The 27297-nt window shown below is 39.3% G+C and overlaps 7 protein-coding genes across 7 annotated transcripts; 3 read left to right on the forward strand and 4 right to left on the reverse strand.

Annotated features, from left to right (window-relative positions):
- The first annotated feature begins 416 nt into the window (after nucleotides 1-416).
- Nucleotides 417-4789, forward strand: LOC103932932 (peptidyl serine alpha-galactosyltransferase). The gene is made up of 8 exons (XM_009342583.3): nucleotides 417-900; nucleotides 1066-1236; nucleotides 1660-1903; nucleotides 2063-2263; nucleotides 2539-3029; nucleotides 3169-3333; nucleotides 3486-3729; nucleotides 3854-4789. The coding sequence occupies exons 1-8, from the start codon at nucleotides 581-583 to the stop codon at nucleotides 4526-4528; spliced, it is 2511 nt and encodes an 836-aa protein (XP_009340858.2). The 5' UTR covers nucleotides 417-580; the 3' UTR covers nucleotides 4529-4789.
- Nucleotides 4790-6609: 1820 nt separating this feature from the next.
- LOC103932931 (protein WVD2-like 7) lies at nucleotides 6610-9782 on the forward strand. The gene is made up of 9 exons (XM_009342582.3): nucleotides 6610-6929; nucleotides 7073-7669; nucleotides 7755-8129; nucleotides 8231-8289; nucleotides 8390-8464; nucleotides 8680-8782; nucleotides 8909-8971; nucleotides 9103-9213; nucleotides 9307-9782. The coding sequence occupies exons 1-9, from the start codon at nucleotides 6861-6863 to the stop codon at nucleotides 9490-9492; spliced, it is 1638 nt and encodes a 545-aa protein (XP_009340857.2). The 5' UTR covers nucleotides 6610-6860; the 3' UTR covers nucleotides 9493-9782.
- Nucleotides 9783-10652: 870 nt separating this feature from the next.
- On the reverse strand, nucleotides 10653-11396 carry LOC103932930. The gene has a single exon (XM_009342581.3). The coding sequence runs from the start codon at nucleotides 11342-11344 to the stop codon at nucleotides 10751-10753; it is 594 nt and encodes a 197-aa protein (XP_009340856.2). The 5' UTR covers nucleotides 11345-11396; the 3' UTR covers nucleotides 10653-10750.
- Nucleotides 11397-12581: 1185 nt separating this feature from the next.
- LOC103932928 (cystinosin homolog) lies at nucleotides 12582-16315 on the reverse strand. Its single transcript, XM_009342578.3, has 8 exons — nucleotides 16042-16315; nucleotides 15777-15909; nucleotides 14927-15016; nucleotides 14679-14803; nucleotides 13474-13516; nucleotides 13215-13332; nucleotides 13070-13119; nucleotides 12582-12987 (listed from the first exon to the last, which is right to left on the reverse strand). Exons 1-8 carry the CDS (start codon nucleotides 16158-16160, stop codon nucleotides 12799-12801), a joined length of 867 nt encoding a protein of 288 aa, XP_009340853.2. The 5' UTR covers nucleotides 16161-16315; the 3' UTR covers nucleotides 12582-12798.
- A 1574-nt stretch (nucleotides 16316-17889) lies between these two features.
- LOC103932929 (cystinosin homolog) lies at nucleotides 17890-20503 on the reverse strand. Its single transcript, XM_009342579.2, has 8 exons — nucleotides 20303-20503; nucleotides 19948-20080; nucleotides 19257-19346; nucleotides 19005-19129; nucleotides 18567-18609; nucleotides 18262-18379; nucleotides 18119-18168; nucleotides 17890-18003 (listed from the first exon to the last, which is right to left on the reverse strand). Exons 1-8 carry the CDS (start codon nucleotides 20419-20421, stop codon nucleotides 17890-17892), a joined length of 792 nt encoding a protein of 263 aa, XP_009340854.2. The 5' UTR covers nucleotides 20422-20503.
- A 1305-nt stretch (nucleotides 20504-21808) lies between these two features.
- LOC103932927 (ATP synthase mitochondrial F1 complex assembly factor 2) lies at nucleotides 21809-23783 on the forward strand. The gene is made up of 4 exons (XM_009342577.3): nucleotides 21809-22282; nucleotides 22732-22906; nucleotides 23051-23328; nucleotides 23417-23783. Exons 1-4 carry the CDS (start codon nucleotides 21824-21826, stop codon nucleotides 23522-23524), a joined length of 1020 nt encoding a protein of 339 aa, XP_009340852.2. The 5' UTR covers nucleotides 21809-21823; the 3' UTR covers nucleotides 23525-23783.
- A 397-nt stretch (nucleotides 23784-24180) lies between these two features.
- LOC103932925 (succinate dehydrogenase [ubiquinone] iron-sulfur subunit 1, mitochondrial) lies at nucleotides 24181-26128 on the reverse strand. The gene is made up of 2 exons (XM_009342576.3): nucleotides 25392-26128; nucleotides 24181-24511 (listed from the first exon to the last, which is right to left on the reverse strand). Exons 1-2 carry the CDS (start codon nucleotides 26075-26077, stop codon nucleotides 24340-24342), a joined length of 858 nt encoding a protein of 285 aa, XP_009340851.1. The 5' UTR covers nucleotides 26078-26128; the 3' UTR covers nucleotides 24181-24339.
- Between the last annotated feature and the right edge of the window lie 1169 nt (nucleotides 26129-27297).

Raw genomic sequence — 27297 nt, forward strand, 5'->3', positions numbered from 1 at the left:
TGTAAAAATGAAAGACTTGCATTTGTGTAAAAAAAAAAACATAGGTGTTAGGTGCCCTTGACGCATGCAAAACAAGGTGAGTTGCGTGCACAAAAAACGGGCGGAATCCTTTTCTTGGGGATCCTAGGAAGCCCATGATCGTGTCCGTTCATCGTACATCGTACGATCAAAAATCATTTTAAAGTTTAAAATTTAAAAGTAAATATAAATAATACCTAATAATTTTTTATCACACAATGTATAATAAACAGACAGTGATCAAAAATTTCTAAGACCTCCAGAATAAGGATCCAGTAAAGATCCTTTTTCCATTAAAAAAACACACTACATCCAAGAAAGAAATAAAAAGTTGCTTTATGTCATAATCTTTCTCGAAAAATAATATTCCATTAATTCAATGATTATTAAAATCCATGTCGTACCAAACCCCAGTTACGTCGTGTCACTGGAGTGAGTGCATAAACAACACCAAAAAGCTCCGATTTTGACTTTAGACTGCATGATCTATCCGTCAGCGCCATGAAAATTTAGATCTCTGACCCCATACCCAATTGAAATCCGAGCTCCAATTGAGCTTGCAATGGCCGGATTCTTGGTTCTGGCGGCGGCGGCGGTGGTTGTGGGTCTGTGCATCAATGGCGGTTGGGTGGCGGAGGCGGGTCGGGAGGCTCCGGGAAGGACGGCGAGGAGGGTCCACACGCTGTTCTCGGTGGAGTGTCAGAACTACTTCGACTGGCAGACTGTCGGGTTGATGCACAGCTACCGGAAGGCCCTGCAACCCGGCCCGATTACCCGACTCCTCAGCTGCACCGACGACGAGAAGAAGAAGTACAAGGGGATGCATCTGGCTCCCACTTTTGAGGTGCCTTCGATGAGCAGGCACCCAAAAACTGGCGACTGGTAAGTTCTCAGCTTATTTATAATTGATTCTCTTCTAGTTCGTATTAAAGTTTGGATTTTGAATTCTGGGTTGGATTTAATTGTTTATTTACTTTGATGGGTTTGGTTTAAATTGAAGGACCAGAAAATATTGATTAAATTTTAATTAAGTTGCTAATTTTGCAGGTACCCTGCCATTAACAAACCAGCTGGAGTTGTGCACTGGCTTAAGCACAGTAAAGAGGCTGAGAAAGTTGATTGGGTTGTGATTCTGGATGCTGACATGATTATCCGCGGCCCGATTGTTCCTTGGGAACTTGGTGCTGAGAAAGGCAAGCCTGTTGCAGCATATTATGGGTATCACTATTGCACTTTTTTTCCTATCATGTAAATGATACTAAATTTTAGCTGAAACCAGATTGTATCATACAAGAGCTTGTGAATGCCATATGAATTCCTTATGATCGTTCGTACCTTTAGTACAAGTATGTAGGCAAGCTATGTTAGTTTTGAGTAAGAGGCTAGTTAAGTAGAGTTGCAGTTTGTACCTGACACCATTCGGTGGTCGAAGTGATAGATATTCTTTGTTATTGGTCAATCACTCACATGAGAAGAGCAAGATGTTGTCAACTTCAAAAAATGCAGAGATTTCTTATTTGGCATTTGAATATTAACTTTATGAAACTTTTATTTTGATGAGTTTATGAACAGTAACTACATTTTGCAATTGTAGGGACTCTGGCCATCGACATATATTCATATAACAAATTTCTCCTTCAGGTACTTGGTTGGGTGCGATAATCTTCTCGCTCAATTGCACACTAAGCACCCTGAACTCTGTGATAAAGTTGGTGGGCTTTTGGCCATGCATATAGATGATCTTCGGGCATTGGCACCAGTGTGGCTTTCGAAAACAGAAGAAGTGCGGGAAGACAGAGCTCACTGGACAACTAATATAACTGGTGACATCTATGGGAAAGGATGGATCAGTGAGATGTATGGATATTCTTTTGGTGCAGCAGAGGTAAGTTTCTTTTTTTTTCTCTCCCTTAAAATATTATTTCCTTGAACAAAATATAAATGTTGGATGTCTTACAGATTTCCAATCTTTAAATTTGAGTGTCGCTCAGTGCTTGTTTGTTTTCTTGTTAATCTGTACTGGTTACCTTATTTTCCTTTTCAGGTTGGTCTCCAGCACAAAATAAATGACAACTTGATGATCTACCCAGGCTATACTCCAGCAGAGGGTGTTGAGCCTATTCTTCTTCACTATGGCTTGCCATTTAGTGTAGGGAATTGGTCTTTTAGTAAATTAGATCACCATGAGGACGGTATTGTTTATGATTGTGGCCGACTCTTTCCTGAACCTCCTTATCCAAAAGAGGTATGTGATAACTTTACTTTTGTTGTGGTAAATACTTGTACATTTATTTTATGGTGTATGTTTGCATAAATTATCCCACTGCTAAATGCAATTGACTAGGCACCTTTTAGATAAGGCATACTTGGAAAGACTTAAAGGAATGCTCATTTAGGTTTTGTTATGAACCTGTATATAAATAATTTTTTTATTTTCAAAACGTCAAAATTCTGTACATGGAAGATCATGTTCAAGATCTTTGTAGTTGATTATGGGAAATTTATTCTTTCTTTGTCCAGGTAAAAATGATGGAACTTGATCAATATAAAAGGCGTGCTCTTATGTTGAATTTAGAGTGCATTAACACTTTAAATGAGGGTCTTTTACTACAACATGCAGCAGATGGTTGCCCAAAGCCAAAGTGGACCAAATACACGAGCTTTCTGAAAAGCAAAACTTTTGCTGAACTGACTCGGCCAAAAAAGCTGACTCCTGCTACTTTACGATTTGAGGAGCCAGTACATGTAGTACAGGCAGTGCAGCAGGAGGTTGACGATGAACCCGGAAAACCATATCCAAAAATCCACACCCTTTTTTCCACAGAATGCACCCCTTACTTTGATTGGCAGACTGTAGGACTTGTCCACAGTTTTCACCTGAGTGGCCAGCCCGGAAATATCACACGATTACTCAGCTGTACGGATGAAGACTTGAAGCAATATGCTGGGCATGATCTGGCTCCCACCCATTATGTCCCTTCCATGAGCCGACATCCATTAACGGGTGATTGGTAAAAAAATTTCTTCCAAGGGTCTTCTTTCCTTCTTATAGTTTGTTCTTGGTGGTGGTTTAATGTTAATTTCAGCATTGACACCCTATCTCCCAATCTTTAAGAGAAGCAAAACTCATCCTTTTGTTCTATCTACCAGGTATCCAGCAATTAACAAACCAGCTGCAGTCCTTCATTGGCTCAATCATGCAAATACGGATGCAGAGTACATAGTGATTCTTGATGCTGATATGATCTTGAGAGGTCCAATTACCCCATGGGAATTCAAAGCAGCACGTGGCCGACCAGTTTCAACTCCCTATGAGTAAGCAATCTGATTTTAAATTTTTTTATTTATTTTATTATTATTCTATGGTTGGTATCTCAGGACCCAAAATGTTATTAGGGGTCCATATTTCTAGTTTCTAGTTGTATAATCCATACGAGGACTAATTTTTCCTAATCTGTATATGGTAGCTATCTTATCGGTTGTGACAATGAGCTTGCGAAACTCCATACTCGCCATCCTGAAGCATGTGACAAGGTTGGGGGTGTTATCATCATGCATATAGATGATCTTAGAAAGTTTGCTCTACTGTGGTTGCATAAAACTGAGGAAGTCCGGGCAGACACAGCTCATTATGCCACAAATATCACTGGTGATATATATGCATCTGGTTGGATAAGTGAGATGTATGGGTACTCATTCGGGGCAGCAGAGGTAAATTGTTCTGCTGTGTAAAAAAGCGCTTCAGTATTTACCCTGAGCATCATCACCATTATTTAAAAAGTGTTTCAGTGCTATTATGTGATAATATTCTATTCCCCTCTGTTTTTCCATGTAGTTGAAACTACGGCATCAAATAAGCAGCGAGATACTGATATACCCAGGGTATGCTCCTGAACCAGGCATCAAATACAGAGTATTCCACTACGGTTTGGAATTCAAGGTTGGAAACTGGAGCTTTGATAAAGCAAGCTGGAGGAATGTTGATGTGGTCAACAAGTGCTGGGCCCAGTTTCCAGACCCACCTGACCCTTCAACGCTCGACCAGACAGACAAGAACAAACTGCAGACAGATCTACTTAGCCTAGAATGCATTAAGACACTAAAGGAAGCATTACACCTGCATCACAAGAGAAGGAACTGTCCCGATCCCAGTTCATTGTCCAACTCAAACTCACAAGCAGCGGAGGAAGTTGTAGTATCAAGGAAACTTGGTAAGTTGGATGGAAGTTCTGGTCTAGGAAGCAACGATGTCCAAACGAATCATTCCAAGGAGATTTCAGAACCTACATTGACAGATGGGATGTTTAGTTCTGTGAGGTTCTGGGTTGTTGCTCTGTGGGCATTCTGTGGTTTGGGCTTCTTGACGGTCGCGTCGGTGCTGTTTTCAGGTCGTAAAGGGAAAGGTAAGAGAGGTAAAAGTCATAGAATTAAGAGAAGAAATTCTGGTACAGGATTTGTGGATGTTAGCAGCCGTGATAGGCATTTACGTGGAGGTGAGGTGCCTTCATAACATTCTCTTGTGAGGTAAATTCAGAAACTCCATCAAAAGTGGAGACCGAGTTTGATTTGCCATGAGTGATACAGTGACCAAACTCATCCATACGACATTACATTTACGCTATCCCACTACAATTTTTACAGTTTAGGGTTATCATAAGAGGAAGATGAGAGGCTACGTAGTAATTTTGACTTGATAGTGATATCACTTTGTATTTTACTCGTATTCTTTTCCATATCAAATCGTATACGTGCTTACAGTGTTGTTGCATAATATGCTTTTCTTTCACGCAGAGTTTTGTCTTCTTTGCGTATTTAAATTTTACAAATGTTGAAAGATATTTCAAGTTCGAAAACTATTTGTAACATGCTCATACCGTTTAAATTTGCCACTAGCATTTTGTTTGGGCCCAACCTTACATCTTTAGCTTGAAGCATCTCACAATTGACCAAAACGCTTCTTACCATTCTAACTTGATATGCTGTAAGATTGTTAATATTCTTGCAAGAGTGTATCCCACAACCATATTGTTTTATTTATTTATAAAGAGATCGATAAAGATACCATGATAAATAATTGGTTAAACGGTAGAATCTCTCCTAGTCGGTCATAGCTTCGAAAAAGCCGTACTTAATTGCGTGAGTCAACATCCTAATCTAAATATGATTGTGATTTGTTTTTGTTCTTAGATGATTTCCCACTGTAAATAGATTAGAAGTTATTATGGGATTTAATTTTCCTTGCACTACAAGGATTGTATCTAGGGTTTTGCCATTATAAATACTGAAAATATGACTTTAGCCTCTGAAACTCAAGTTTCTTTAAATAAAACCAGACATAGTCTTTTTATTGCACACATATACATTAGTAGTAAAATGTGCCCTGTCACATCCCGGCCCGGGTCCCCACCACATCCCGGGCTTGACTCCACCGTAGCATGATATTGTCCGCTTTGGGCCCCGACCACGCCCTCACGGTTTTGTTTCTAAGAACTCACACGAGAACTTCCCAGTGGGTCATCCATCCTGGGATTACTCTCGCGCGAACTCGCTTAACTTCGGAGTTCCTACGAAATCCAAAGCCAGTGAGTTCCCAAAAGATCTCATGTTAGGTAGAGATGTGAATATACATATAAGGCTTACATGATCCACTCCCTTGAACGATGTGGAATGTTATAGTCTAAGCGAAATATTAATCATACAAAAATTTATCAAGTTAGAGTTGCCTAAACAAAATGAAGGGTGGTTTGTTAATTCTTCCAAAGATTGATGATAATGGGTGAGGAAAATAACTCTTTTAAGTATTTCTACTAAACCCTATTCCATGATCATGACACTTTGCCTCACGCAGTAGGCAAGCGTCAAACGAATAGCCTCCAAAGGTCATACCGTCCACGTGGTCCAGAAGGGCAAATAGTTGAGCTCTCAAGCTTGAAATTTTGTGACAACATAAAAATTTTGTGCTCCTCCGAGATATAAATTTAAAACTAGAATTTTTTACCAATAATTTTTAGAGTTTTAACGAAATACTTTCCGTACTGTTCACTTTTAATGAAAAATCATATTTTTATCATTTTTCTGGTACTATTCATTACTCATTTATTTGTCGTTTTCATTAAAACTAAAGTTTTTTTGAACTTTTTATTAGTTTTTCTTAGTTTTTAATCATTGTATGATGTAGAATCTAACTGGGTACAAAAATTCTCAAAGCATACCAATAGTCTAATACTATCTAGAGTTTAGCATAGACTAGATTCGGAGGGAGGGGGACTTAAAATTCAAATTAGCAAAAAAATTAAAACGTTGGAGGAAAACCGTTGGAATGAACACGAGGGTCCTACAAACAAGAAAAACTGAAAAGATTTGAATTTATAAAAAGATTGGCTAATGCTAGAAAGATTATATTTTGAGATAAAATTTTGAAAATTAAAGAACATGGAAGTTGATGTTTGATTTATTACTTAAACGTTGATAAATTTGCACATTCATATTGATGATATATCATTTAATTATAAATTTAACCTCTAAATTTAGCTACTGTAGCATTATTTTTTGGAGCGAAAAGTCGGACGTCCACTTGTCACTTTGGCTTTGGCACCAATAATCCGAAGTCTCATCTCAATCTCCAATTCTCTTTGCGGCCCTGCCGGGGTCCCTCCCAACTTTTCCACGACACTTTTCATTTCAAATTTCAAATTTCGAAATCGACGACCACGACGACGACCATCCTCACGATTTATGCGAATCGTAAATCCGACATTTGATTAAACAAACAGAAGGGTTTGGTTTTTTTGCCTCAGAGTTTGGATCTTTGGGACGACAACATCGAATTCATCCCAGAAATCATGGGAGAATCGACGTGTCTAATGCAGCCGTTCTCCTATGCTTCCGGCATCCCCAACGACGCATACGAGGTCAGTTCTTCGGTTTTTGTCTCTATTTTTTTGTGATTTTTAAGGTTGAATTTCCATGTACAGAGCACTTTTTACTTGCTGGGTAGTTTTTGGAATTCAGTTTTTTGAGAATTGTGAAAGCTGGGAACTTTGAATTGTCGCAGGGGAACCCGATTCATGCTCTCGGGCAGTCAGTGTCGTTCGGGAGGTTCGTGTCGGAGTCCGTAGCTTGGGATAAATGGTCGACAATCTCGCACAACCGCCATGTGGAGGAAGCCGAGAGGTACTCCCGCCCCGGTTCAGTTGCGCAGAAAAAGGCTTTCTTTGAAGCACATTACAAGAAAATTGCTGCTCAAAGAGCCGCTGCGGTGCTTGAACAAGCCAATGCCAATGCCAATGCTAATGCTGCTGCTGCATTGGAAAATACCCCCGAAACCAAATGTGAAAGTCGGGATCTTAAGACGAGGATTTCATCCTCTGAAGTGTTCGTCGATAAGCAAAGGGAAGAGAAAGAGGGAGGGGAGGTCTACGAGCCAAATCAAGAAGAAGAATGCATTGGTAAATATACCAATGACTATAATGCAAACACTGAAATGGAAAATTTTGGAAGCAGCAAGGTGCACCCTATAGATCATGAAGACCAAGTTTTGGTGGTGAATTCCGCTGAGGTAGAACTTTCGAGCCGAAGTGCTGATAACAAGAAGGAGGTAAACGAAATGGATCTCACCGGCACTCCCCAGATCGAAATGCCTCTGTTGAAGGTATAAATCTTGATTTCCAACCGATACTTTTCACACTCATTGACTTATGAAGGTTGCTGACAACCTGCATTAATTGTTGCTTCAGCAAAGTTACAGCTCGAATCAAGAAGCTTCGACACCAGTGAAAGCGAAAAAAACCAGACCTTTTATTTCCTCCAAATCATCATTAACATATCATAAAGCACCCAAGGTCCCATCTTCTCCAACCAAATCCACTGCTCCTAGTTGTTCCAGAAAGGATGACATTATCACTCCATTGCGTAAATATCCGGATGCAGAACTGGAGGACAAGAAGAAATCAACTCCGAAATCAATTCACAAGTCGGTCAGGTTTACACCTATCAGGGAGCTTTCTAGGCTGACTTCAAACGTCATCAGGAAGATTGAAAACTCAAGAGCTGGTGCTAGTTCTTCCAAGAAATCGAAAGATTGCCCGACTCCTCTGAGGACTCCAACTACGGTGCCTTCCAATTTCTTTGAATATTTTGCCAAAATCGCCTCCGAAAGTTAGCAGCTTTGCTAGCCACGCTAACTTCTACACTTTTATCTTTCAATCTGCAGGTATCTAAGAATGAGGTGCGCCAGCATTCCACCACCACCCCATGTTCAGAAAAGAGAAGGTAAGACTGATCGTATGAAAAACAGCAAGCGTTCCGCTTTCCAATCGATATATGATTCATGTCTGACCCTGTTTCTGCGTATGTATTTCATGAATCACAGGGCCAAAACACCACTTGATCCCTCAGCTAGTGGAACCAAAACTCCTGTGTCCAAATGGCGTTCACTCCGCACAGAGTATGTGCCTCAACTTTTATCATCTTTCCTGTACAATTTACGTGTAGTATCAAGAAATGTTCACAATTTACCGAGTGCATATATCAGTATTAAGAATAACTAGAGAAGATAAATGTAGTCATAAATTTATGAATTAATGGTTATGTTGGTCTCACGTAGTGCCGCTCGTTTAGGACTTTGAGTTCTTATGATTTTCTTTCTCCCAATTTGGCCAGTTGTTCAAAGATTTTGAGTGCCTGCAGAAACAAGGCGAGGTCCCCATTTTCATCGGCCCCCTTCACCTTAAAAACTGAAGAAAGAGCTGCAAGTAGAAAGAAGGCAAGGGTTTGCCTATTTCTTTTTTATACATGTTCCTGAATTCTAATCATATCTACGTTATGAGATAGAGTTATATATGTGGTTAAAGTTCTAATCGATGTCATGTTCTTGCTCACCGCTTACCAGAAGCTCGAAGAAAAGTTTAATGCGAATGAGGAACAAAAGGTGCAGGCGCAAAGAAAACTCAAGGTTGTTCTCTCATTACCAAGCTTCTTCAATCCTCTGTAATTTTAGTCCGTACAAATTGTAAAAACCTAGAGCTAGACTGGTTTTATTTACAACAACTTTCGATTAATACCTTAATCGCTATTGTCATGCAGGAGAAAGAAGAAAAAGAGATTGGAAAGTACCGCCAAACGCTTTGCTTCAAGGCCAGGCCACTTCCTGATTTCTATAAAGACAGAAAATCACCAAAGAAGGAGATACAGAAGGCAATGTTTGTCCTTAAGCCAGTTCAAATGCTCCTCACTGAAAGCCTAAACGTTTTCTAAAGTTTGGTTATTTTCCCCGCTTTCTTCCTGCAGGTTCCAGTTACTCCTCAGTCAAAGAATCCAAGCACAGTTGAGAGCTCAACGCCTCGACCTCCTAGTGGAGCTTCAATCAAGAGCATTAGCCAAGGAAGGAATAACCGAACCCCAACTCGTTCTCTCATTTCACGATCCATTAAGACTACTCGCGAGAATAAATCTCCAAATATTCAGCTTGGATAACATAAGCCTGAAAACAAGTTTCTGTTGGAGCAGAAGCGAGAAGTATTGGTCCTGCTCAAAGCTTCGAGCAACTTTTAGATAGTCTTGATTGCACCGCATACCAACATGAGTTTGCCTGAGACACAGAAACATGCATAGAGATTGTGAGCAAATTCGTTCTTGTATGAAGAGTGTAGTTTGTAACTAGTAGTCGTGTAGCATGATTTGTTTAAACTCGAGGAAATGTAGAAATTTTGTAAAGCAGCAAACCTGGAATTTCCACTCATCAGAATCTCATAAATTTCAATGCACGGCTTGCACAAAACTCGTATAAACTCGAATTTCATACAATTACAAGCAACTGTTTCCGTAGATAAATCGAAAGCTTCATCAGGGAGATAAAAACAGAAGGTGAGGAATGAGGAAAGTTTCAGTAAAATACAAGAGCCATCATTCACCCGAACACGTAAACATACAAGTTAAAATTACCGGCACCATAACAGTGGGACAATTTGTAAAAAATTATAAGATGTAAACATACAAGAACTACAAATGCTTTCTTTACTGATAAGCTTACTTCTTAGCTTCTATTGTATCAATTGGGTGGGAAAATTGACGGTCCCAAGCCCGGATAAAGGAGAAGGGGATGACTTCAGGTAGTCGACAACTGACATTTCGTTTTTATGTCAAATTCCCATAATAATGAACCGGCATTTCGTTTTCATGTCAAATTCCTATGATAATGAACAGCTGACCCCATTAGGCTTTGCTGTTGTTGTTTGGGCGAGAAAATTGATGGAAAATTCAAACTTTAGTCCTCAAATGCAAATACACATCGGGTCAGAGTCCTAATCAGCAAGTAGCAATTTCCAGTTCTTCAACATTACATGAATGCCAGCAGTATAAAATCAAAACTTGGGAAGATCAGAATGATCAAAACTTTCATTATCTCCAATAAAAAAGGAATGCCAGCAGTATAGTAATACAATCTCTTTGCAAAATGAGAGTAATGTTGCGGAAGATCGTCTTTTTGCAAAACGGAGAACTTTATTGGCTTAGAGTCACTCTTTTCAAGAGAATCTATAAATGGAGTGAGGGAGAAACAAACGTATAAATATACACAATCGACTACATCCAAAAATCTCTACTAAATATAAAAATACTTAAAAAGTAAGTCGAAATTAAGAAATACAATTTTCATCATTATCAATAACTCGTACATCAATGATTTAATAAGAAACAATAATTAAAAGATAATAAACAATAATTAAACCACAAATCACGTTTGTGGTACTAAACACCAACCATCATCTTCCTCGATTTGATGATCAATCACACAATCCACATTAGAGAAACCCATCTCTTCATCATCACCACGATGCTCAACATCATCAACATTATTTTCCACCTTCCGATCATCATCTCTATCATAATATCCAATTGCAGAACCATTGATTTCATGATCATCGTCACCATCATCATACTCATTCTCATAATCCCTAGAGAGACGATCCAACATCCCCGTGGCGGACAAACCCAATTGACTATTCAAGCCGGGTTGCCCGTCCACGACCCGCCAAGTGACCAACCGATGATTGGAAACGACGTTGGATGACTTGAGCTTTCGGTTGCCCTTGGTCTTGTCCTTGGCCTTGGAAGCCGGGTGAATGTGACACTCGGTGCACTTGGGCTTGCTGCACTTGCCGGTGAACTTGGAGTGGTTGGTGGGCTTGGTTGGCACCTTGGTGAACAATCCGGCCGTGGGCGGAGACTCAAACTTGTTGACGTGTCGGGTTGCCGGTCTCAGGTTCAACGGCTCCGGTAGGATCCGGTGTGTCCGGACCATCCCATGCTGGCGACCCTCTCTCTTCATTGTTGACAAATTGGGTTGTGGGCTAAAAGCAAAGAAAGAAAAAATGATGGAGTTGTTGATATTTTGCTTCTCTTTTATATACTGCATACGATAACTTGGGAAGCACGGAATTGTTTGGTGGGTGGATAATCCGTGTTGGGCAAGCCATTGACAAAATTGACAACTCATGTATTATTATTTTTTAATTAATTAATTATTTGTTTTTAAAGATGAGACAGAGACTAGCAATAGCCAATTTGCTTATGAATGAGATTCTACGGTCTTTCACAGAGACTGAAAAACTGAGTGTGATATCAATAATATAAGAATCAAACTTATATCGTAAGTCGGATTATCTTAGTACTATGAGAATGATTTTTATTTTTTTTAGTTCAATATAGGTAGCAAATATTTAAAAAAAAAAAAAAGTGAATGGGTCCCACATTTAATATATAAAACTCTATGTACATATAGGTATCATACTACGTACACTTAGAGTGCCTGATTTCTACCATTAGACCTTAGAGTGGCACCTTACTCAACATTTATTGGTTCTATTAAAAAAATTAATAATTCTTTTTTCTGGCTAATTGGTCGTGTCATACTATATAATCAAAATCGAAATTGTTTATAGTGCCACTGTACTAAGCCCCCAACCTTATCGGAATCGTTTATTTACTTAATCATTATTTATAGGTTATTACTACAGAAGGATCAATTATAAACAGGAGGTCGTTTAGTAATTCGTAGTCATAGAACAAATCGATGATTCATCTACCAAACTCGACAATTTAGTTTATGAACTTGGGTGATTAAATGATGTTCAATCTGAATAATTCAAATAGCGACGTTTGTACGATGAAAATACATTAACTATAAGTGAGCCAGAAAAAAGGTGCATTCAGGAGGTGGACAAAAGTTTTCATGAGATGTGAGCCACAAGGCAAAGGGAGGCACCTTGAACTGCAAGGTTTAGGGTTAGTCTCAATTCCTTTTCCAAAAACTCCCTTGGCTCCTTGGATTCACAAACTTTGAACTGTAAGTCACAGGTTTTACAAGAAGCAACAAGCTCGCGATTGTACCAATTAAACCGAAAAACGGAACCACAAATCACGTTCGTGGCACTAACAACTAACCTTAATCTTCCTTACTTTGGTAATCTGTCACATAATCGCTAGAGAGATGATCATCGCCATCATCTAGTACATAACTAGGGTTCCAAGTTTTCGGCTCTCAGTTTACCCCGAAAGAATAAGAGTTCAGTAAAATTTGTACTACATATAGTTGAACTGCATAATGTTCATACAGCGAGGCTACTTTTGACGCTCCAAATGACTGTTTTTCTTATTCCCTGTACACAAAGAAAGTAAAATACAAGAGACAACCGAAAGTTTACTAAATCTTACATACCAGATGTAAGCTGTAAGTGTAAGCTGATATCTTACACGTTGAGAGGTCAAGCCGAGCTTGAAGCTTCATACATTTTCTGAAACTGGATCATCGGAAGACTTGATAAGTGGTTCCGTGCTCTCATTACTGATGATTTTAGTGGTACGTGGTTCCGTGCTCTCCTTACTGATGATTTTAGGGGCGATCAATGCCCAATTGCCGCGATACAGCACAAAGTGTTGACTCATGAATATAAGGTCAAAGAATATAGATATCTGAAACAGTAAGAAGAGGCACAAATCATTTAACGAAAGAGGAACAAATCGACTTGTTCAAGATGTTGATATCAGTCCATACCAAAGACAGCAGCGTCTTTCCTATATTTCCATAGAAGTTCACCCAAGAACCTGGTAGGCGCACAAGTTAGAAACAAATTAAGCACGAAGGAACAATGTTATCAAACTGAAACTATATATCATTGGTTGAGGAAGAGATGATGAACCTTGATCTATAGACTGCACGGCCATTTGTGCATAATTAGCCACCCCTCCGGAAAAATCAAGTAAAATGCTGCCAATGCTGAATCCATCTGTGCTCTTCCGCAGGAAGTTCATGAACGCCTATACTTTGAAATAAGTTTTGTATCAGCACAGACTTACTGTTCTTTCCTACCTATCCATATACTCTATATTGAATGAAGCGAATGCATTGAGGACCGGAATGTGAAGTATTTGAAAAGGATTATAGGATGCAATACTAACCTGGGGAATATATTTGATGACTGTCATAAAAACTTGAATTGAGCTGCAACAATATTAAATGAACTGAATTTAGAACGAGAACTTCACACAAACCCAACTACCGCTGAATACAACAAAGCCGTATGAACAAAATAAATTGAATAAAGTTTCAAGGCAACAGAAGGTAAATAGATCTTGACATCTGCTTTGCTACAAAAAAAAATCATCGTAATTTGGAAAACGGTGGTTTGGTTTATGCATAACGACGACTGAGAAGATAAAACTATTAAACGTCACCAGAGAGGATGCACATTAAAGACATCCCATGTAAGAAAAGAGCGTGAGTTCAAAATTGATCCTAAATCATTGTTGAGAAATGTGGCCGGATTCAAAGCTCGTTGTCAATGTTTAACTTACTTAGGTAGAGGCAGTTCAAAATTCACGATAGAAGATCTTGATGTGTGAAAAAAATGATGAAAATTATACACAACAAATTAAGGTATTTGAAAATTACTCAGAAACTTAGGGCTTGTTTGGTATCTAATTTAAATTTTTTTATAATTTCTCAAAACATTTCTTAAGAATTTTTCTTGAAAACAATTTTCTTTAAAACTAAAAAGCTTGTTTGGTTTGCGATTTAAAAATTCTAAATCTTATCATTTAAACTGGACAAAGATATCTAAAAAGAGGGGGTCTGAGAGAGAAAGATGATAAAGGAGGAAAGAAAGTAAGAGATAATTGGAGGAAAGAGAAAGAAGTGAGAGGATCGGAGGAGATAGAGAGGAAGAGGAGTTAGAAAAAGAACCGAGAGAATGAAGAGAGCGGATTGGAGGAGAGATGAAAAAGGTAAAAAAAAGAAAGAAAAGGGCGAGAGAGAGAATAAAAGAGATATAGATTTGGAGCGAGGGGGGAGGAGGGAGGGAAAAGAAAGGAGTGAGTTTAATTTTAAAAACTCTAAAAACTTACGTTTTTTTGTTTTTAGAGAATAGACTATGTTTTTGAGTTAGTCTTGAGTTCAGTTTTTGAAAATAGTCCTACCAAATAAGTTTTTAAAGCCTAAAGCTTGAAAATTGTTTTTGAGTTTAAAAAGTTGAATTCAAATATAATACCAAACAGACTCGTATTGTCTTTTAGAGAAAACCTTCAAAAATCAAGTCTCGGTCATAATTTACACGGACAATACAATGAAATTTGAGGCACAAAAACATAAAGGAAAAAAATCTTACTTGAAAATTGAGATCAACCAAAGCCAGGAATGGGTTGGCAGAGCTAAGAAAACACAAACTGCAGCACCTAACCACACGGCAGCAACAATTCCAAAGGAAATCTTGGAGACCTTCTGATTTCCGCGCTGCATAAAGCCATCACCAAAAGGTCAAATATGAAACTTGCCGTGACAGTGCGACTGACATCAGGATTGTGAGTGTATAACACATATTAAAATCTAAACTAGGCAAAGAAGATCAAGACACACTTCATAGATTGCAATTTGGCACAGGGTAACTGCCGTCATCAAAACGGCATGAATAGAGAAAGCAACATCATTTGCTGCAACAGGTATCATCTGCAATCATAGGACAAGAAGAGATTAGTACTTCCAAATATACATATAATCTATCAACTAAATCTCTTTCCTTCCATTAGGTGCACTAGCTAATCAACCAAAATACAACCTACCCAATTGTGAAAATGTAAATTTCGACACAAAAAACCGAAGCTTTAAGCCATCTCTAACAAAAACTCTTTTACCCTCCTTCAAGAAATTAATATTTAATAAACAGTGCATGATCATATTTTTTATCATCTTTAACCAAAGGGCCAGAAGGCCACAGACCAAACATAGTCCTTTGACAAAAAATCATCTCAACCGAGGGCCAAATAGCTATAGTATGGAACGTGAAGAATTGAAATAAAATAAGGTAAGATAGTATGGAATGGTGAAAAATATGTAAGAAATGGTGTAGGAAAAAATTAGAAATTAAAAAAAAAAGTCCAAAAAAAAAATGAGCTGGGCAAAAAAAAATCCTAAACCCTAAAGTAGGCTGGGCAAATGGAAAAGAACAAAAAAAAAGTGGGTTGGCTGGTTTTGGACCGGTGGAGCCTACAAGCCCTTTAGCATAATCTTCGGTTAAAGACGATTTTGTTATATTTCAGGCTGGCTAAAGACGGTTTTCTTATCATTTCAGGCTATTTTCAGCCCTATAACCCTCTGATCGGATCGGTTGGAGATGGCTTATGATTGAAAACAGAGAACACAGCTGCTGGGAATGAAAGCAACCATAAGAACGAGTAGCTAGGGAGAGGGAAAACAGAACAGAACAAACCTGTTCTTTGCCGTACTTTTCAAAGTACTGCTTTTGGACTGCGGAGCTGAAGTAGAGACTGGCGTTGTAAATGAGATAGGCGGATTGCTTCGTCAAATTCAGCACCACGAAATCGAAGTTCAGCCCCACAACACTGAAATCCGAAATTCAAAATTTCAGACTCGCCATCCAAAAATTTAAAAAGAAAAAACCCATTTCGAATTTCACAAGACAAAATCTTGGTCGGAGTCGAATCCCCGAGAAAATAGATACGGGAATTAATCACCTTTTCCGGCGGAAATTTAAGACGATTTGCGGATAGCCACCGACGGTCCAACTCAGGAACGCCACCCATCCCAGAACTTCGTATGTGATTTCCAACGGAATCGAATTCCACGACGCCATTCCTTTCCTCCCCCACTTTACCTCTCTCTCCTCCCGGTTCCCACTCAGCCGGCAGCGAGAGGATTCCAAGCAGCCTTAAATTTTGTCGATCAAAAGCGCGGGGAGAGAGCAAGAGCGAGAAGGAAGAAAGGGTGGGTTAAATTTCAACTGTCATTCGCCGGTCCGTTCCGCGTGGGCCCCACTCGATGACGTGGCTCGATTTGGCGACGTACACGTAACCTTATGAAGGTACGATTGGCGCGTCTTTTCTTTTTATTTCAAAGTTTCTGTAGCGAGAGGTTTATGAATTTAGGCCATCTTGGCGTGAATGTTCATTGAGCTGCGGCCCCCATGACTTTCAGTTATTGTTTTTAACGTATAAGTCTATACGGCGCCAAATTCCAACGTCATCACCTTCGTCAGGTTATAGACCGAAGCGTAGTTAAGTTTGAATCTTTATGTCTATATAAGTTTGAGTCCGCAGTTCGCATCATATTAGTTAAAGATTATATTACAAATACTAAAGTTAGAGAGATTACATTTTTTTCTACCGCTCAAAATGAAAAAAACAAGAAAGCGAGAAAAAAAAATATTTTTTTATTATTGTACTGTTATTTATAAATAATTTAAAGGCTTCTTATCTAAAATGGTCTTGGAGATTTGCATAACACATCACTCAATTTCGTTGAGTATTGAAGAAGTTATGAACGTTTAACGTTTACCCAATTTCCGGCGAGTTTTTCAGTTTTCCCGCAGACCAGTCATCTTTCAAGCTATTTTCCGGCCATCTCTGGCAACCATTGGTCTTTCAAATAGGTATAATCTTGTTCTACACTTTCCTATTTTCATTTTGATATATTATGGGTCGAATTTGGTTAAGAAACGATTAAATTACGAAGCTTTGAAAATTGCCCAAACTTCAATAATGGATTGTAGACAATCTCAGAGACTATTTCTATTGATTTTCAATCTCAATGACCAAAGTAATGTGCTATGCAAATCTTAGACACCATTTTAGCTAAAAAAAAACCTAATTTAAACTCTTATTGTACCCAACTTCACCACATTTTCTTGAACATATTGTTCTGATTGAGTAAGAATTAGTTCTTATACCACTTGTTCCGAACTGCACAACTATTGTCCTAATTTTACGACCTATATCTATAGTTCTATACCAAGTAGGATTATTTCCTCTTCAAATCCCCATCTCTTCGGTTCCCTTCTCTCACTTTTCTCTTTTTCTTTTCTTTCTATAACAAAGTCAATACTAAGTATTGACTGACTTAATCGTGACCATACATATAGGAAGGGACGGGAGGAGAATTGGAGATGAAATGATTTGAGAAAAGTTACCACCAAATATACGGACGATTTCTTATCTCATCTCTTGATCAAGCCAGTTTGCAAGCAAAGATTTATACATTTTCATGAACTACGTGATGGATCGGAAGACTGGACTGGACCTAAGAACTGAGTGGCTCCAAGCTCTCCTTGAAGTAGTCAAGATCCGCCATTGTAGCGATCGGAGATCGATGAGAATTTACTGATTGAGAACTTTCTGTTTTCTAATTTTTATATATGTTACAAAAAAATTTCGACAACTTCATTATTTTTAGCTTCAATACAGGATGCAATTTTAAGGTGTGGCGTTTTATCTCAAAATATGCTAATACAATTTAGAGAGAACTTCAACTTAATATACATTTTATTAATATCAAACATGTTGAGATCCAAGCCGAAGCTCAAAGCTTTATACATTTTCCGAAACTGGTTCATCGGAAGTCTTGACAAGTTCTTCACCATTCTTGCCACGATACAGCATGAAATGTTGACACATGAACAGAAGGTCGAAGAAGATAGATATCTGAAATTTCAGTAAAAGCAACGTCCACGTATAAGTGTAAAGCCCCAAGAGCGTTTCAAATTGAGACAGATTAGAACGATAAAATGAAAGAATGATTGTATATATCAGTTCGTACCAGAGACAGCAGTGTCTTTCCGATATTTCCATAGAAGTTCACCCAAGAATCTGGAAAGGTGCACAAGTTAGAAACAAATTAAGCTCGTAGGATCGATGTTATCAAACTGCAAATATCATTGGTTGAGGAAGAGAATTACGAACGTTGATCTATAGACTGCATGGCCATTTGCGCATAACTAGCTGCCCCTCCGGAGAAGTCAAGCAAAATGTTGCCAATGCTGAATCCATCTGTGCTCTTTCGAAGGAAGTTCATGACCGCCTATACTTTGAACAGTTTAAATTGCATCAGTCTGTTGTTTCATGGTAAAATATTAACACAAGCAGTAATTACAGTTTCGTTTCTTTTCTTCATTTCCTATGTATCTAGATACTCTACATATCGAAGGATGGCGAATGCTTTTCACAATGAAAATGCATGGGCAATGCATCGAGTAACGAATACTAACCTGGGGAATATATTTGATGCATGTCATAGAAACTTGAATTGAGCTGCAACAAAATCAAACGAATTGAAGCCGTAAGGCTGTATGAAGAAATTCAACTGAATAAAGTTTCAAGACAGAAAAAGGTAACCAGATCTTGGCATCTACACTGCTACATATCATTTTAATTTGGAAGGAGGTAGTTCGGTAACGGTTTATGCATAAAGAGGACTGGGGAGATAAATCTATTAACCATCCCCAAGTAAGGAAGGAGTTGAGTTCAAATGCTGAGAAATCGCCTCGCTTAATCAGCACATTATACTAAATGCGACTGGATTTGAAGCTCATTGTCTACGTTGAACTTATTGACATAGAGAAAGTTTGGAATTCCCATGGAGGTCTTGATGTGGGAAAGAGTGATGAAACTCGAGGCAAAGAAACACATAAACGAAAGAATCTTACTTGAAAACGGAAATCAACCAAAGCCAGGAATGCCTTGGCAAAGCTATGAAAACACAGACTGCAGCAGCTAACCACACGACAGCAACAATTCCAATGGAAATCTTGGAGACCTTCTGATTTCCGCGCTGCATAAAGCAATCAACGACACCTCAAATACAAAACTTGCCATGACCATATGACTAACATCAGGATTTCGAACCTATAACACAGGTTTTAAGTCTAAACGTGGCGAATTAAGATCAAAACACTTACTTCATAGATTGCAATTTGGTACAGGGTAACTGCCGTCAGTAAAACAGCATGACAAGAGAAAGCGACGTCATTTGCTGCAACAGGTATCATCTGCAATCATAGAACACAAAAAATTGTACTTCCGAGTATACATAATGAAGTATCAATTCAGTCTCATCGATATATCCTTCCTTTTAACGAGCGCTGATTACTTTCATCACTTTTGAGATTCCAGACGATGCAAATTAGGGAGCTGAACATCTACTCTCAATAGAATCCTAAAAAATAAAATTTACGTGCCCAAAAACAGCGAAACACACTAGAAACACCAGGGTCGGGTTGGGAAAACTTTCTGAGGCGTAAATTGGTTGATGTCCTCAAAATCCAGCGTACCGTATGTCAGCAACAAAATAAACTAAAGCAATAGAGGTTGGTCTAAAACTGATATATATATATATATATATATATATATATATAATACAATCGTTAATGTAATCCATAAACTTGTATCAAGTGTCAACATTTAATCTTAGAAGATTAGACCCTTTGCCACTCGACCAAAATACAACCTACCCGATTGTGAAAGAAAATGTAAATTTTGACCCAAAAACTGAAGCTTTACGATTGGAAACAAAGAACACAGCAGCTGGGGATGTGAAAAACAATCATATGAACAAGTAATTAGCTGAGGGAGAGGAAAAACTGAGCAAACCTGTTTCTCGCCGTACTTTTTGAAGTACTGCTTTTGTACGGCGGAGCTGAAGTAGAGACTGGCGTTGTAGATGAGATAGGAGGAGTGCTTCGTCAAATTCAACACCACGAAATCGAAGTTCAGCCCCACAACACTGAATCGAAACCCAAACCCAAATTCAAATTCAAATTCCAACTCACCCACCAAACTTTAAGGGTCGTTTGATAATTATTTCGTTTCCAAATTTTATTTCGTTGTTTCTGAAAAAATGAAAACTAAAAACTACTTCTTTTTAGTTCGGTTTTCAATTTTTGGATCTTTTTTGAAAATTCACAAATGGAACGAGTTTTCGGAACACCGAGGAGGAATTAATCACCTTTTCCGGCGGAAATTCAAGATGACTTGCGGGTAGAAGCTGATGGACCAACTCACGAACGCCATCCATCCCAGCACTTCGTACGTGATTTCCAGCGGAGTCGAGTTCCACGACGCCATTCTTTTCTCCCCAGTTTCTCTCTCCTCCCTTCTTACTAGTCCGGCGGGAGGGAATCCGATGAATCTTCAATTTTCTCCGATCAAAAACGCGCAGAGAGAGCAAGAACGCGAAGAAAGAACGAAAGAAAGCAAGAAAGAAAGATGGTCTGATTTGCTTCCAAATTTGCATGCAATCCCTTGACTTTTATCCAACTGTAAGTCTGTGATTCGCCCCAACACTCCTGGTGGGCCCCACTTGATGACGTGGTCCCACTTTCCGATGTAGCTTTATCATTTATGGAGCTTCGATTGGCAGCTTTTATTTTCTTTTAAAATTTGGTGTAATAAAAGGGTTTATGAAGTGTAACTGAAAAGGGGGATTATGAATTGAGGACATTTACGTGGGAATGTTCATTGAGTTTGTTGCCAGAGTAATGTTAGAGAGACTAAATTTATAAATTAAATTTTGAAAACTAAAGAATATGGAAATCGATGATTGGTTTATTACTTAAGCGTTGATAAACGTGTTCATTATTATTGGTGACACGTCATTTAATTTACAAATTTATTCTTCCTAGCATTACCTTTGTCATAGATATATTCATTGCTCTTTCTGTGTCCCCATGATTTTCTGTTATGGATTTTAATGCATATGCCGCCAAATGCATCATCATTGACCTCTATTCAAATTTTAGTGCACGTTTGATGGGTCGGACGTGATGAGATTTTGTATTTTGGACTTGTTAGGTTAAGATTGGATTGGATATGCGGGGCTTTTCTTCTATTGTTTGGTATAGACAAACTCAACTGGTTAGGATTGGATTGAAAACAGCCTTAACCCACAACCTTCCTAACTCCGTCACGAAACGCAACCTACAATGGCGTGAGACCCATGACCCACAATGTTGTGCAAATTGAACCCAGAGTCAATCTTTATAGGGAGTTTTAATGAAACACTCTGGTACTATTTACTTTTAACAAAAAACTACATTTTTACCTTTCCCTGGTACTGTTCACTACACCGTTATTTGTCATTTTTTATTTAAACTAAAGTTTTTTTGAACTTTTCGTTAGTTTTTCTCTTTTTTATACCCTTTAATCTCAATCACACCGGAAAATTGTCGGTCACTACCCACACTCAACGCTGCTGCTCGCGGTGAGATTTGCAACTCGTATATGAAGATGGGTTAGATAACCGCCTCTATTGATCCAAATGGACTCAAAGGTTACTAAAGTCCATTACCATCCTAACGGGCTTTACAAGGCCCAATCTAATTTTGAATTGGGGAACTCCAAAGCCTCCATTCCAAAATTCCAAATGCAACATCTTTCTCCCTTCCTGCTTTTGCCCTCCGCAACCCCAAAAACAAAACCCTAATTTCAGTCCAGTTCTGAAATTGGAAACTCACTCTAATTGCAATCCATGGCGAATTTGCTGATTAACAGGACCCTAAGATCAGTCGGAAACCTCAAACTGATCGGATCTCTCTCTTCTCGAGCTCGCCACTTCAGCTCCTCCGCCACGGCTACCGCCGAGCAGCCCCAATCCGATGCTCCATCTTCGTCATTCACCTTCTCCTCCGAGGGAAAAGAAGACAAGAACAACAGCAGTGCCCACGATGACAGCATATACGTCAAGTCGCCATCGAGTTCGAGCTCCAAGAGCGAAGCGGCGTCGTCGGTGACGATGCCGATGTCGTTCATGACGGGGTCCATCGTGGGAAAGAGATTTTACAAACAGGTGACGACGAGGCCGGCTGATGACGGCAATGGCTGGACTGTGATGCTCGATTACCGGACACTCAAAACGCCATCGAAGAGGCCCCTAAAGCTTCCTACTTTAGCTCTGGCAAAGGCCATTGCGGCGGAATGGGAATACCAGGTGATCTGATTTTCTGCCCTTGTTTCAATTTCCAGAAGCTTAGATCAATTGGGTTTCCGTTTCGCTCAAACTTGGAACTTGAGGACTTAGCTCAATTGGGTTTTACTCAAAATCGCAACTTGTTTAGTTTTTGGGGCCTTTTAGTTCATAGTAGCTTCACTCAAATGAGCTTTCCCCAATCGGCTTTTCGGATTCTCCTTAATTTAGGTGTATGTTTTTGTGTTCTAATTTGAATGTTTTGCATTTTAGTAGTAGCTCAATTCAAATTCAAGTTGCTTTTCAAAGTTGAAAGCAAGAAAAGTAGGTTTCTTTCCGAATTGAGCTTCTGTTCCTCTATTCTGTTATCGAAAAGCTTTTCTTCGGGATTACGTGTTTTTCTTGAATTCTGTTGAGCTTCTGCTTGTTATTATGTATGGTGGTTTGTCTTATGAAACTTTATGTATTTTTAGGAAACAGATGGGATTAGGCCCTTTACAATGCCTCTCATGAAGCATGCTTGTACTGCACTGGAGAGAGTTCCTCTCACACGGCCAAAGGTTATAGATTATTTGATGAAGAAATTCAATCAAGATTTAGTCTTCTGTCGCGCCCCGAACGACAATGATATCACAAGTGTTGTCCATGGTATGATCTTTTTTGTGTGTCTGATTATTTACTGCTTTGAACCTTCCGTGAAATTGCTTGTGTTACTCCTTGAAAATAATAATTTTATATTTTAAGATAAGAGTATATTTGTTGCTAAGACATGGCACCCCGAATCTTATGTAGACCGACAAGTGGAAAAAATGGATCCTTTGCTTGATTGGGTGAAGTCAGAATTTGGCTTCAAGCCTGCTGTGTACTCGAGCTTTTTTGGTGGGAAGCAGGAGGATGGCCTCACAAGGGCTATAGAGACCTTACTAAAACAAACAGATGACTGTGAATTGGCAGCAATTGACGCCATCGCATCATCAGCACACTCGCTAATAATTGCTATCGGAATTTTTCGTGGGAAGTTACAGATTGAAGAAGCAATCGAGTTGATCAGACTTGAAGAAGATATACAGGTTCTAATTCATTTACTTCTCTCTATCAAATTGGTGCTGACATAACAAACTCTTGCAAAGTCTTATAAAACTGCATCTTATTTCGCAGGTGGATAGATGGGGTTTGGTTGAAGGCGGTCATGATGTTGATGCAGCTGATCTCCGGGTACAGATCTCATCAGCTGCTGTATTCTTAGGTCTGTCAAGAAGGATTTAATCTTCATACATCTCGTCTCCGGTCTCTTACCTTTTCATATCTTTGTAAGAGCGGTCTTAGGCGGGGAATTTTTAGGATGCTTATGTTGCTATAGATATGTAGAACTCTTCTTGTGCTGCCCAAAATTTTCTGAAACTCTGCTGTGATCGATGAGATGAGGTAAAGGAATGATGTAATAATTGGCTTTGCGATTCACTGCAATAAAGTCTCGCGCTCTCTTGCACAATAGGGAGCGAAAGAGCTAGTTTCTTCTCTGCTACAAACCTCTCCAAATTCGTGTTGATTTCATGAACCTAACCTAACCAAACTAAGCCTTAGCAGTCTAAAGTGTTGTTCGAAGAAGTCTTCGACATGTAGATTTACGTTGAAATTGAAAGCTTAAAGTGTAGAACCGACGGTATCATATACAGGCTGTGTAGTGGTCATTGTTGCATCCTGCAGAAAATCATGCTAATCACATTGCTTCAGACCGAAGTTAGGTCAAGCGAAACATAAGCGTAAATGGAGCAGACAACGGAGTTTGATCATGAAATGTCTGAACCTTGAATGGTGTTTGAGTGGATCTGTATAGGATTCAGATTTTTGGATAAAAGCTTCTAGTTTGACATAGAAGATAAGAAAGATAACGACACCGGCGCTCGGCCTGATGCTAAAGATTTATAAACAAAAACAACATGCTTCCTTCCCAATTTTATTAAAGGGATGAAAAGATACAATCAGTTCATTAATTATTTGCTCAAACCACATGACTGATGAACCCTGAAAAATTCCCAGAATAAATGGTTGAAATAAACACACCATTTGCTTTCAGAAACTCAGGGCTTCAGCTGCAGCTGCTTGATATGTTGGATCTGCTTTCCGGGGTTCAAACCCTTCGGGCAGGCACGAGCACAGTTCAATATGGTATGGCATCGGTAGAGCTTGAACTCGTCGTTTACTGCATCCAGTCGCTCCTTAGTGTATTCGTCACGGCTGTCACTTATCCACCTGCATAACAACACAAAAATGACTCAGGATGTAGCGTTCACCTCCAAGGATATACAACGAAAATGTACAACTACAGCAAATTGCATATGCAGAGGAGAAAATCACAATTATATACTCCGAGTACAATTAGGAATGTTTCGAGCTTGATAGGCAAGGAACAAACATTGTTTGACAGACATCCTATCCCAAAAACATGAGATTAAGCACTACACTGCAAAATGTGGTTTGGATCTTGTTCCAAATCAGTTTTTTCTTCAAGTTCTTGCCTTTCGAAGATGGCACCCAAAACCCTTATCATCACCTTCGAAACAATCTCACTACAACCTACGCCATGAGCTCCGGCACACAAAATGCAGCTCTATGTTAGTTACTATCTACTACTCTCGGTCACTCAACGTTCAACACGCCAGACAGATCACTGAGACAGCTAAGATTTGAGTCACGAGCAGATCTCTAGTTTGTTATGATGGGTTGTGTTCCTAGCAGTAGCTCAAAACATGGAATTGAAAATGGAAGAATTCGTTTTTTTTCGAAACAAAACTTCCCAATCAAGCATGGAACGGAGCTCACTGGCGTTCTAAGATTCATACAGTGGAGCCAACTTAGTGGGATAATTAAGGAATGGTTGTTGTTGTTTGTAAAACTTCCCAATAAAAAAAATTGACCCAACAAGACACAAAATTTGTACCCAAACAGCAACATTTCCAATCAATTTTCAATCCTACACATCAACATTCACCTAATATATCAATTCATCCTACACTTAAGAATGGATTAGTTGCTTAATCAAAGAGATTATCATGTTAAACTAATCAACCAATAATCAAAATCCTGAGCAAGTTCTGAAATAGAGATGAAGAATCAAGAGAAATGAATGTACCGATTGGCGTGGAGCAAGGCGGCGGGGCCCAAATAAGACTCAGGGTTCCACCAGTAGCTAGGGCAGGATGTGCTACAGCAGGCACACAGAATGCACTCGTACATCCCATCCAGCTTCGACCTATCCTTCTTGCTCTGCTTTATCTCCTTCCCATCCAACTCCGCCGCCGGGGTCTTCCGCTTCAGCCACGGCTCGATGCTCTTGTACTGGTTGTAGAAATTCGTCATATCCACCACCAGGTCCTTGATCACAAACATGTGCGGCAGCGGCGTGATCATCGAGGCGCCTGCCTCCGACGGCGCTATCTTCGTCAGGCAGGCCAGGCCGTTGCAGCCGTCGATGTTCATGGCGCAGGAGCCGCAGATCCCTTCCCGGCAAGATCGCCGGAAGGTGAGAGTGGGGTCCATCTCGTTCTTGATCTTGATGAGGGCGTCGAGCACCATGGGCCCGCACTCCTTGAGGTCGATCTCGTACTCCTTGAGCTCCGGCTTCTTCGGGTTATCCGGGTTCCACCGGTAGATTGAGAAGGTCTTGATGTCCGTTTTGTCTCGGGCCTTGAGGTCCACCTGCTGGGCCTGGGCCTCCGACGCCATAGCCCGGACGCAGACGTAACGAAACGACGCCGCCGCCGTCGATCCCGACGACGCTGCAGAAGCTATGGCCCTCCGTATCAACCCCGTCGCCATTTTTGCGTCTCCGAGCTTCAACAACTGCGAACAGAGAGAGAGAGAGAGAGAGGGAGAGTGGGAGACTATTATGGAGACGAAGGGGTTAGGAAATGACGGAAATACCATACCCGATCAAACCCAGTCTGGCTAAATACTACTTTTAAGATTTTATTCCCCCAATCCAACCCAATTCGTACTAAATACATGGACTAAAAGCTAAACAAAAACCAAATTTTCCTAGGATTTAACTCAGAAAATGGTGTGGGCACCATCAGCTGGACCCCATTCACATAGGCATGTCTTACCGGATTTATTGAATCCATCGGCTGAAATCGAATATAATCAAATCTAACAATAAAAAAAGATCTAACGATCTAAATTTAAATCCAACGGCTAAAATAATTAAAAAAATTATTTAACTCAAAATTCACCCGAATTTAATAATTTTTTTAATATTTATCGAAATTTAAATATTTTAAGGTTAAAATGTTCATAAAATTAAATTATGATAGTGTACATAATTTTTTTTTTTTAAATTACCTTAAAAGAAAAAATTAGCTTAAATTTATTATTTAATAATCTGAAGCTAAAAAATTTACTTCAAAAATATTGGAGCTGAAAAGTTGTTTCTGAGTTAAAATCTAAATTTTCTGAGCTAACAATTTTAGGTTTTAGCCACGGAGATGGTTTAAGGGGATGGTTTCAGCTGTCGAGGGCTTATGTGTAATTGTAAGGGAAATAGTGGGATTAGTTCGATTCCGTGTCGTGATTGGCTGCGCGTCCTGGCTTTTCCTCGGTGACGTGTTCGATGGAGAGCCGTTTGTTTTTGGGTGTGAGCGTGGTTCGATTGTATATCAATCGTTTGATTTTAGGAGTGGGTACACCACGCGCCACCCAAGGATGATTGCCACGTGGAACAAAGAGATTGATTCATTGCCCACCCACAGTGGCTGGTTGTGGCCCAAGCGCTTGTTACTTGGGTCTCTCAGAGGCCCAACTTTGATGGTTCAAACCCAAAGAGAATTTTTTTTTTTTGGTAAAAAAACCCAAAGAGAATCTTTTCAAAAAGGGACACCATCTTTTTGGGGTTTTCACCCAACTACTGAAAGAATTAAGCTATTAACAATTTAAACCACTCTTTTTTCTAGCTTTTTATGGCCTATTAACTGGAAAAATGCAGGGAAGTTTTAACGAAACTCCCGGTACTGTTTAGTTTTAACGAAAAATTATATTTTTAT

Source organism: the organism of the source record quoted next, unplaced genomic scaffold (assembly GCF_019419815.1).
Source record: "Pyrus x bretschneideri cultivar Hongxiangsu unplaced genomic scaffold, Pyrus_bretschneideri_v1 Contig12, whole genome shotgun sequence".
In the NCBI taxonomy this organism is placed as follows: Eukaryota; Viridiplantae; Streptophyta; class Magnoliopsida; order Rosales; family Rosaceae; genus Pyrus; species Pyrus x bretschneideri.

What these genes read in the sequence shown, in the direction of transcription:
- LOC103932932 (XM_009342583.3), top strand. Translation starts at nt 581, where the DNA reads ATGGCCGGATTCTTGGTTCTGGCGGCGGCGGCGGTGGTTGTGGGTCTG. An exon ending in CACCCAAAAACTGGCGACTG is followed by an intron (nt 901 to 1,065) that starts GTAAGTTCTCAG and finishes CTAATTTTGCAG; the next exon opens with GTACCCTGCCATTAACAAAC. An exon ending in AACCTCCTTATCCAAAAGAG is followed by an intron (nt 2,264 to 2,538) that starts GTATGTGATAAC and finishes TTCTTTGTCCAG; the next exon opens with GTAAAAATGATGGAACTTGA.
- LOC103932931 (XM_009342582.3), top strand. Translation starts at nt 6,861, where the DNA reads ATGGGAGAATCGACGTGTCTAATGCAGCCGTTCTCCTATGCTTCCGGC. An exon ending in TGGCGTTCACTCCGCACAGA is followed by an intron (nt 8,465 to 8,679) that starts GTATGTGCCTCA and finishes CAATTTGGCCAG; the next exon opens with TTGTTCAAAGATTTTGAGTG. An exon ending in AGGCGCAAAGAAAACTCAAG is followed by an intron (nt 8,972 to 9,102) that starts GTTGTTCTCTCA and finishes ATTGTCATGCAG; the next exon opens with GAGAAAGAAGAAAAAGAGAT.
- LOC103932930 (XM_009342581.3), bottom strand. Translation starts at nt 11,344, where the DNA reads ATGAAGAGAGAGGGTCGCCAGCATGGGATGGTCCGGACACACCGGATC.
- LOC103932928 (XM_009342578.3), bottom strand. Translation starts at nt 16,160, where the DNA reads ATGGCGTCGTGGAATTCGATTCCGTTGGAAATCACATACGAAGTTCTG. An exon ending in TTAAATTTCCGCCGGAAAAG is followed by an intron (nt 15,910 to 16,041) that starts GTGATTAATTCC and finishes TTCGGATTTCAG; the next exon opens with TGTTGTGGGGCTGAACTTCG. An exon ending in TCATCAAATATATTCCCCAG is followed by an intron (nt 13,333 to 13,473) that starts GTTAGTATTGCA and finishes TTCAAAGTATAG; the next exon opens with GCGTTCATGAACTTCCTGCG.
- LOC103932929 (XM_009342579.2), bottom strand. Translation starts at nt 20,421, where the DNA reads ATGGCGTCGTGGAACTCGACTCCGCTGGAAATCACGTACGAAGTGCTG. An exon ending in TTGAATTTCCGCCGGAAAAG is followed by an intron (nt 20,081 to 20,302) that starts GTGATTAATTCC and finishes GTTTCGATTCAG; the next exon opens with TGTTGTGGGGCTGAACTTCG. An exon ending in AAAAGTACGGCGAGAAACAG is followed by an intron (nt 19,347 to 19,947) that starts GTTTGCTCAGTT and finishes CTATGATTGCAG; the next exon opens with ATGATACCTGTTGCAGCAAA.
- LOC103932927 (XM_009342577.3), top strand. Translation starts at nt 21,824, where the DNA reads ATGGCGAATTTGCTGATTAACAGGACCCTAAGATCAGTCGGAAACCTC. An exon ending in CGGCGGAATGGGAATACCAG is followed by an intron (nt 22,283 to 22,731) that starts GTGATCTGATTT and finishes ATGTATTTTTAG; the next exon opens with GAAACAGATGGGATTAGGCC. An exon ending in GACTTGAAGAAGATATACAG is followed by an intron (nt 23,329 to 23,416) that starts GTTCTAATTCAT and finishes CTTATTTCGCAG; the next exon opens with GTGGATAGATGGGGTTTGGT.
- LOC103932925 (XM_009342576.3), bottom strand. Translation starts at nt 26,077, where the DNA reads ATGGCGACGGGGTTGATACGGAGGGCCATAGCTTCTGCAGCGTCGTCG. An exon ending in GCCTTGCTCCACGCCAATCG is followed by an intron (nt 24,512 to 25,391) that starts GTACATTCATTT and finishes GTTGTTATGCAG; the next exon opens with GTGGATAAGTGACAGCCGTG.